This window comes from Hyperoodon ampullatus, assembly GCF_949752795.1.
Source record: "Hyperoodon ampullatus genome assembly, chromosome: X".
Classification (NCBI taxonomy): Eukaryota; Metazoa; Chordata; class Mammalia; order Artiodactyla; family Ziphiidae; genus Hyperoodon; species Hyperoodon ampullatus.
Genome location: NC_136913.1, coordinates 1124781 through 1134023, shown reverse-complemented (window position 1 = coordinate 1134023; position 9243 = coordinate 1124781). Strand labels below are relative to the sequence as shown.

Here is a 9243-nt window from a genome sequence, read left to right as displayed (position 1 = left end):
GTTTCAGGGGGCCTGTCTCATCCAGCAACATATCCTGGGCACCCAGAGTGACACCCAGTCCCCCGACTTTCTCAGAGCTGCTGATGGGGCAAAAAACACTCAATGCCAGGCTGCAGGAATCCTGACACAGCTGCCCGTGTGCATCTCCGAGAGGCATCTCCAATCACTGGGCATCTGAGCATGTCCTGCGCCCACACCTCGGCTGGTGACAGACCAGACCAATGTCAGTGCAGAGAAGGAACGTGCAAGTCTGTTGTGCTGACCTGAGATTCTGATGATGATGTGACTAGGGTGGAAAAGGCACATAACTGCCCTCCATGTGCTGAGAAGATCCGGGTCTGACTTAAACAGACAGAGGGATCACTTGCAGCTCGGGGTCCCATCAGGGGCACTGACACCTACCTGCTACCTCAACTCAAGGTGAAAAGAGAACCACTTTCTTTAAATCTTTTTTTTTTTTTTTTTTTTTAATGGCATTGTAGCTTTAAAAAGACTGCTTCTGTGAACTTGCTAAACTTTTATGTTCCCGGTAAACAAATCGAATGAGTCTCAGGACGCCTGTTCTCCCCCAGGGGGCTATTTTACAATAGTCACAGCATGTGAAATCAATCTTTAGAAATCAGCGATTTCAGATATGCCAAATTACGCTCAGGTCAGTGACGTAGACCAAAGAACTTAAAAACGAGAAAACACGTAAGTATGGGAAACATTAGTTCATTGGAAAAGGATTTTATTTCACCATAAAAATGCAAACTGGAATAAACACCATCTCTCCTAAGGCGGACGATACAGCTATTTTTTAAGTATTTCTGAGCTTCACTCAGAGAAGCCAACGATTATAAAATTTAACATGTTTGCAGCATTAAATCTGAAACGTTCCAAGTAAAAATAATTTAGCAAAACGGTTTCTTAAAAAAACCACACAGGCTAACCTTGACTAGGAACCAAAACTAATTTTAATCAACCTTTTTTTTTTTTTTTCTTACGCTGAATTACTTGAATTTGTAGAAAAGTGAGTGTCTGGGACCCTCTGTACCACTTCTGCACCTGCCCACACCTACAAAGATGGCACGTCTGAGTTTCCGCATTGCAGAACCTACAGCTTCCCCAACGATGACTTAAATGCACCAGAGCCATTTTCCTTTAGCATCCCACCCAAACTTTGTTCCCAATCCGTTAAACTTACAAAAGAGGGAAAAAACCAAAAAATAGAAAAACACCCGCAGGGCGAAGCTTCCTCTTTTCCATGCCCCGTGGGGCTGTGGCCGCGACACCGGACAGTCCGTCCCCGTGACGCGACAGGCGGCTCCCGTGAAGTGAGTACGATCGGCGTCTCCGAGCAGATGCAGGGATTCGGCGCTGCCAGCCTGTGTGCCCGGCGTGGGGCGGGTCTGCAATTCTCACGGCTGGTGGCCTACGTGCTCCTCCTGATTCAGGGAGGACTGCTGACGTTAAAGCTACTGGATCAACAGTTTTAAGGGAAACGAAAGCTCGTAACCAGGGACAATGCCTCTGAACTAGACCCACGGCCACGAAGAGAAGGAGGCTGGAGGCAGTGCCTTCCTCACCAGGGGGCTCCCTGGGTGTGCTGGGGCGGCGGGGCGTGGGGGGGCAGCGAGCAGCAGCAGCAGGACGTGCGCCCCCCCGTCCTGGTCCTCCGCGATGGCTGCCTGGGCCCTCCGTGCATTACCTGTTCCACGTGCTGCGGTGCCGGCTGGGGGAGCCCGAGCGCGACCTCTCGCTGCGTCGGTGGCGGCTGCGCTTCCGGCCCGAGCTGCCCCTGCGGTCCCGGTCCCGGCTCCTCTCCCGCCGGCCGTGCCGGTCTCTGCTGTGGGACCTCCGCGACCGGCCGTGCTCGTGCTCGTGCTCGCGCTCGCGCTCGGGGCTGGCGCTGCGCCGGCGGGGGCTGCCGTCCTGGTGCGAGCGCTTCTTGTGCGGCCTCGCGTCCTCCCGGCTGCCCGCCCGCCGCGGCCGGCTGCGCTCCCGCTTGGGCCTGTCGTCGCTGCCCCGGTCCCCGCTGGCCCGGCCGCGGCCCCCGCTGGGCTCACGGTTGCACTTGTCTTGCTCGGAGCGAGCGTCCTTCCTGGGCGCGCTCTGCTCGCAGGTGGCGGGCGCGGCCTTGGGCTGCTGGTTGTTGTCGGGGATGCAGGCGAGGACGCCGGGGCACCGCTTCTCGGAGGGGCCGTCGTCGGGGGCGACCCGGCGAGGATCCGGCCCCTCCTTGCTCGGGGCCTCGTCCGCGGCGGCGCTGCCGCCGTTCACGTTCTGGGCGGGGCCGGCAGCCGGCGGCCGGGGCGGGGCCTCGCGGGGGGCGCCGGGCGTGGGCGGGGCGGCGCCCGCGCAGCCGGCCGACACGGTGTGCAGGATGTCCAGCACCGGCTGCAGCAGGTGCGCGTGCGCGGCGCCCAGGCCCGTGGGCGCGCGGGCGCCGTCCGCCTTCTTGCTGAGCAGGATGCTGAGCAGGCGCTCCCGCAGCTCGCGCTCCCGGCGCTGCAGGCCCAGCGCGCGCTCCTTCTCCTCCTCCACTCGCCGCAGCTCCGCCTCCTGCAGCCGCCGGCGCTCCTCCTGTTGCTGCAGCCGCAGCGTCTCCTCCCGCTGCTCCTGCTGCCGCAGCTTCACGGCCTGCGGGACAGAGGGGGCCGCACCTGAGCAGGGCTCTGAACCCGCACGGACGCTCCGCGGCGCGCGGCTCTGCAGACGCCGGCCAGGGGGACCCTGCGGGCGGGCGGGCGGGCGGGCGGCTGGGGCCCGGCCCGCCCCACCTGCCCGCGCCCGGGCGTCCTGCCCAGCCGGCAGAGGAAAGCCCTGGCAAAGCTCCTCGCCGCAGCCCCGGGGCGGGCCTTCTGCGCCTGCTGTCGGTGCGAAGGTCGCCGGCCACGGGGAGCTGAGATTACAGCGCGGAGGCGCGGGGCCGGGCCTGCTCAGGGTCTTCAATATTCACCATGAAACAAGAACACGCTGCCACAGGTCTCAGCGCGCCCGCCACGCTCCTTCCCGCGGACTGATCACAACTGTAACCAGACAACAGGTTAGGGTCGCCCCGCGCCGGACTCCGCGGCCCGCCTGAGCACCAGGCGCGCCCAGCAGGGCCCGTCCACGCCCCCGGCCCGGCTCGCGGCAGTTACCGGCCTGGCGTCCAGGAGGAGCAGGTGGGGGAACCGGGAAGGCCGTCCGCACAGCGCAGCTGAGACCTGTCAGCTCTGCAGCTGTGGACCGAGGGGGCGCGGCCCGGCTCCGGCTCCGGCTCCGGGCGCCTGGCTTCCCGGGGCCACGGCGAGGACCGCGCATCTTCCGGCCTCCGCCCCGACCCCCGGCCGGCCCCGGCCCAGGGCGGCTGACCTGACGGGGCCTGAGCAGCACGGCCCCAGTGAGCCCCGGGGGTGGGCGGGAGGCCCTCGGCGGGCTCTGCCCACCCCCCTCCCCGCCGCGTCAGGCCGGCCCTTGCAAGGCCTGGACGCGGGGAGGCCGACCCACAGCTCCGCGGGCTCCCTCAGCGCAGGGCCCGGATCTGGAGCGATGACCCGGGGACGCCAGAAGTGTCGTCCCGTGCAACGAGCCCCACCCCCGGGCCGGGGCACCGCGTCCCGCAGGTGCGGCAGGTGGTACCTTGGCGCGGCTCAGCAGCTCGGCGACGAGCCGGATGGACTGCAGGTTGCGCTGCGCCAGCAGCAGCTTGCGCTCCTCCAGCCGGATCTTCTCCTGCAGCTTCCGCTGCTCCTCTGCCTGCAGCCTCTCCAGCCTCCGCTGGCCGCGCCGCAGCTCCCGCTCCCGCTGCCTCTGCTCCCGCCTGCGCAGCTTCTCCTCCCGCCTCCTTTCGCGCTCCTGCTCCTCCAGCTCCTTCTGCTTCCTGCGCGAGCGAGACACACGGGCTCCGTGAGGCCGCGGGCTGCGTGCGCGAGGGCGCGCCGCAGCCGCGGGGCTCGGCATCGCAGCGCTTCATCCCCGGAGAAACCTCAGTCGCATCCGGGGACCCCGAGGAGCGCGGGGCTCAGGGGCTGAGAGTTTCCGGCGTCATCCGCGGGAGAGTCTCGCTGAGTGCGACCCCAGCCCGGAATCGTGAAGAAAGGGACGGATGGCCAGGGAGGACGCGGCGGCCGCTGAGTTTTGAACAAAAGGCACCCGGCTGGCGGAGGGGAGATGACGGACGGGTGGGGAAAAGGCTGCGGCAGCGGCGCGGGGCGCGGGGAGACGAGGCCCCTCCGCTGGCCGCACGCACCCCGAGCGCAGAGCCAGTGTGCTGGACCGGCCCCAGCCCCAGGGGCAGCGGAGACACCCGGAACGGGCTTTCACACCCCGGGCACCCGCGGGCCCTGAGCGGAAGGAAATCGGCAACGTACATGGCCGCAGGAAGGTTCCGGAAGCAGCGAGCTAAGGGCAAGACCAAACACGAGACTGTACCGCATGGCCTTTCATAGGAAGTGGTAGAAACGACAAAGGCACGGGGACGCAAACCCGACCCGCTCTGCCCTGGGGTGTCCCCCGATCAAGGGGTCCCGAGAGCACGCACTGCCTGGGGAAACCCTGCGAGATCACTGCGTACACTCTCCCTGGAGACAGCGACTGTTCCATAAACACCCCCGCACCACACCCGCCAGCCTAGACCCTAACAACACCCTTCCTCGTTCGGAAATGAGGATGCCACCGAGAGCAGGACGGCTCCAGATCCCCAGGGAAGGTGAAGACCAAAGGATGTGTCCACCCGGCACCCCCGCATCTCCCTCGAGCTTTTAAGTTCGCTGAGTTGCCCGTGTTGCCGGCACAGCACAGAGGCGAGGTCGCTCTGGGCAGGACCAGACACAGAAGAGACCCCTGAGGCCAGGAGGCAGCCCGTCTGCAGAAGAGCCGACATCACTCCCCGGGCGCCAGGCCCGGACGAGGAGGCGGGAGGGCCCAAGCTCACCCGGACACGGCGGAGGGGGGCGGGCTGGGCCCCGAGGCCGGGCTAACGCGGGGAAGCAGGACAGCCCGAGGGTGCCGGTGGCCAGGAGGCCACACACACCTGAAGGCCTCCCGCAGCAGGTGTGCGTCAAGAGCTGCGGGTCGTAGCGGCCTCACGGGCCTCAAGTGACCACGGCTCTCAACCGTGGAGCTCATGGCCCACGACGTGCCACGACCAGGAACGCGACCGCTACTGGCCGGCTGCACTCTGTTCCTATGAACACCAAAGGACCCAGAGACGCCCGCCCGGGATGGGGCACAGACGCCGAGGCTCCCGGCCCGGCCCGCAGGCTCCGCCCCACAGCCCTGCCCACCAGAGCGCACCCTGGGCGCCTCCCGGGCCCACCGCTCGTCCCAGGCCAGCCCTGCCACCCTCCGCGGCCACAGCCGAGGCGCCGCCCTGGGGCTGCGAAGCCGGGTCCTCACCAGGACGTAACCTGCTCTCTGTCCTCCAAGGCCACTCTCAGTCCCGTTTCCCCACCCGCTTTTCCTGCCATTAAGGTCAAGCAAATTGCCTTTAACGAGACCTCAGAGCTGCTTTCAGGAAGGCCGTGGGGTAACTTCTACGCCCCCCAGCTCGGGGCTTTGTGGTCACGGTCCACTTGGAAGAGAGAGGACAAAGCCCGTTTGGGACAAGGGCGGGTGGGTGGTCTGCACGCCACTCGCGCTTCCCGGTTCTGCCTGAGGGGGCCGTGCTGACGCTGCGGCCCGCTTCACTGCACGATCCAAACCGTCCCCGCCAAGGGCCGCCTCCTGAGGGCAGCCACGCAGCGAGCAAAGCCTACACTTCCCCGGACGCCCGTTCCTCTCTCTCTGCACCGACGGCCTCACTCCGGGGCTCCTGGCCCCCGAACAACGGCCACACCCTCGTCCGCAGCCCAGCCATCCCCGCCTCCCCGCGGGAGCCACGTGGGGCTGAACAGAGAACAGCGGCGGCGTCTGGACCCACTACCCTGGAACCGGGTTCCGGTGCAGACAAAGGAACCGCTACCCGCCGAGACATCTCCGCATCTGTGTTAGTGCTATCGGTGAAGGGAAAACAAAACAGGAACCCAGGGAAGTCAATTCAGCCAACAGGTCCACGGACTAGTGAGCAATGAACTGCCCAGATCACGCATATGCCTAAGACTGAACGCCACTGCAAAACACACGACACCTTAACACACACACACACACACACACACACACACACACACACACACACACGAAAGAAACACGAAGCGCACAGCAGCCGTGATGGACCAAGAAGAACCTCTCCTCGTTTTCCAAAATCCAGGTAGTATCGTTGGTCAGGTTGCTTTTATAACTCACAAAGCAAAAGATAAAAGGGGGGAAGGTCGTCCCCCGAGTTTGCCTTTAGACGCGTGCGCCTCAGTTACTTTACAGACCTCCTAAATGAGGCGTTTTTGTTAAAACCCGCCAACGTCATCAGTTCTCTACTTCACTTAAAAGCAGCTTCAGCCTGAACGCCAAAACCTGCAAAACAGCCCAGACTCCGTGCCTGTGTCAGCAGGAGCCGCGCATGGCACCGAGGGAGGCTCGGAGGGGAAGGCCGGTCCGGGGCAGCGGGCAGGCGCCACGCGGGAGGGGCGTGGCCGCCGCCGCCCGCACATGCGCGCACGGGGGCGCGCACGGGGGCGCGCACGGGGCCCAGGCGGGAGCGCCGAGGCCCGGCCCGGGCCGCACGCACCTCTCCTCGGCTCTCTGCCGCTCCTCCGCCTCCTTCTCCCGGCGCTTCTGCTCCTCCCGCTGCTGCTCCAGCTCCTGAAGCTTCTGCCGCTCGAGCTGCCGTTTCTTGATGGAGGCGTCGCTCAAGTGTTTGGTCGAATCGAAAGACACCTTCGGAGGGAGAACGGGGCAGGTTGGGGCGGGTCGGGCGCCCGGAGGGCCTCCCAGACGGCGACAGCCCCGCCCGCGCGAGGCCGGCTCCCCCAGACTCGGCGCAGGGAAGGGGCTCCCGGGACGCCCTCCCCTGAGTGGCCGCGGGCCCCGAGCCTCCCGGTCAGCACTCAGGACGCGACTCCTCCCGAGAGGGGAAGGGGACCACGAACCACAGGGACACGGCCGCGCCCGCGTAGCCCCGCTTCCGCCGGGAGCACGAGCGTACCCGGAGGCCCGACGCCCTGCCCGGCGCCCCTCGTGCCACAGGGCCCCGAGGCCGGCTGCCGCGCCTCCGCCGCCCAGGGGGCACGGGGCACAGTGCGCGGCCGTAAAAGAACCGTCGCCTCGTTTCAAGGGCCGTTTGGGGGCCGGCGGTGCGCCGGCCGGGCCCGGCTGCAGCCCCTTCCAGAGCGTGCCCGACCGTCACCCTCGCAGCCACGGGAAGGCGTGCAGCTCCCTCGCGCCCCCTGAAGACGCAGGTTCTGGGAGAGGAGCACGGGGCCCGCCCGCTGCCCGCCCGCGGCTGCCGTCCCGCAGGACCGCCTCCGCGGGCCCCCCCGCACCTTGATGTTGCAGGCCACGGCCTTGCCGTCCTCGCCCTTGTACATGAGCTTCATGCCGCGCAGCGCGCTCATGGCCTGGATGAAGCCCGCGTACTCGCGGTACTGCACGTAGGCCTCGAAGTTCAGGTGGCCCCCAAAGCTGAAGGTGTGGAAGTTGCGGCCCGTCATCTCCTCGCGGTAGGGGTCCAGCATGGGGATGTCCACGTTGCGGATCTCCCCGAAGCGCTCAAACACCCGGACCAGCACCTCCTCGCTGGGCTTCTCGGAGCCCGACTCCTTCAGGGCGAACCACTTGCAGGGCAGCCCCTCCAGGTGGATGGTGTCGGGCCGCTCGCCCGGCAGCGTCTCGTTCATGTCCTTGGCGTCCCGGAAGAAGGAGTCCCAGTCGTGGCGGGTGGGGAAGTCGATCTTGAACTCGGCGGCGCGCACCTTGAGGATGTCGGAGAAGCCGCTGAGCTTGATGGTCTTGCCGTCCAGGCAGGCCAGGAAGGACCTGACCAGGCTCTTGTTCTCCACCTCGCCCTCGAAGCGGATGAAGTCCATGGTGCTCTTGGAGATGCGCAGCGTGGAGAACTGGTGGTTGTGCACCATGCCCTTCAGGCGCTCCATCACCTCCCAGTTGGAGATGGACTTGCCCGGCTGCTTCAGCTGCGGGAGCGCCACGCTGATGGTCATCTTCGTGATGGGCTTCAGGTACAGGCCGTAGGGAGGGCACAGCTCCACCGCCTCGGACGTGTCATGCACGATGGTAGCCGCAGCCATAGCCGGGACCTCGGGCCTGAAAAACACGCGCGCGCGAGGGGTCAGGGCCGGGTACCGGGGCAAGGTGTCCCAGGCTGGCCGGTGCTGCGGGCCCAGAGCAGGGAGGCAAGTCTGCTCTCTGTACGTCGGGCACACGGGCCTCTACGTAGGGAAAGGCCCTCAGCCCCTGAGACGTTGGTGCTCTTAATGAGATTACACTAAAGCAAGGGAGAAAACGGGCCGACAAAACGTTCAGGCACAGTTGGCAGCCCGACTCCTCCAGCAGCGCTGACCTGCCCCCAGTACCCAGAGGCAGCTCTCCCGGGGCCAGGGCAGCAGGAGCCCAGCTCGGCGGGGTCGGTCGCTGCCCCCAGCGTACGCGGGCCAGGCCGGCTCCACCCGCCACCTCCACCAGAGGGTGCAGACACCTCACGGGGGAGGGAAGGGACGGCCCAGGACAGGCATCTGGGAGGGCCTGTGGAGGAGGTGGCCCTGTGTTTCCATGAAAGAAACAGGAAGGAAGTTTCAAGCTGAAAAAAACAGCCAAGGGCCATCGACTTCAATTTCCCCACTGTGGGCAGAGGCACCCTCTCTGTGCCCAGATAAAGCATAAAAGTGACAGGGCCTTTCGGAAACCGGGGGGGGGGGGGGGGGGAGCCCCTCCTCCCCCAGCTCTTCCCTCCTGGTGGGACAAGTGCCTGCTTCCAGAAAACCAGGCCGCAGCAGCGCTGAGCCTGACCCACGAACACCAAGCCCTACAGGTGGCAGCCTCAGCCGGTCTGCCCGCCCACCCGCTAGCTCTCGGAGCTCCCTCCCCAGATCCAGAAGGAACCCCAGGGGTGCGGGTGCCCCAGCTGGAGCAAAGAGCCACGTGGCAGGGTCAGGGGAACCGCAGAGGGGCTCTGGCCTGGGCTGAGACCTGTGACTCCCCGCTCCACAGGACCCCAAAGGCCGCAGGGAGGGCCCGAACCAGAGCCCCGGACACCCGTCCCCATCCCTCGCCTGCCTGGCGGGAGCCCTGGTACTCCCAGCTTCCCAGGTCGCCTGGCTTCTCCTGCATCCTGGGCGCGACCCCCAGCCCCTGCGCTGCCCTGATACCCGCAGCTGCCCCTACGCGGTG

The 9243-nt window shown here is 65.9% G+C and overlaps 1 protein-coding gene across 1 annotated transcript; it reads right to left on the bottom strand.

Annotated features, from left to right (window-relative positions):
* Positions 1 to 713: 713 nt before the first annotated feature.
* Positions 714 to 8147, bottom strand: AKAP17A (A-kinase anchoring protein 17A). Its single transcript, XM_079727636.1, has 4 exons — positions 7383 to 8147; positions 6629 to 6777; positions 3607 to 3847; positions 714 to 2622 (listed from the first exon to the last, which is right to left on the bottom strand). Exons 1-4 carry the CDS (start codon positions 8142 to 8144, stop codon positions 1687 to 1689), a joined length of 2088 nt encoding a protein of 695 aa, XP_079583762.1. The 5' UTR covers positions 8145 to 8147; the 3' UTR covers positions 714 to 1686.
* Between the last annotated feature and the right edge of the window lie 1096 nt (positions 8148 to 9243).

Coding starts and splice junctions, on each gene's coding strand:
- AKAP17A (XM_079727636.1), bottom strand. CDS start 8,144: ATGGCTGCGGCTACCATCGTGCATGACACGTCCGAGGCGGTGGAGCTG. Junction 6,778..7,382: donor CCGTGGCCTGCAACATCAAG/GTGCGGGGGGGC, acceptor CTCCCTCCGAAG/GTGTCTTTCGATTCGACCAA. Junction 3,848..6,628: donor CGGCAGAGAGCCGAGGAGAG/GTGCGTGCGGCC, acceptor TCGCTCGCGCAG/GAAGCAGAAGGAGCTGGAGG.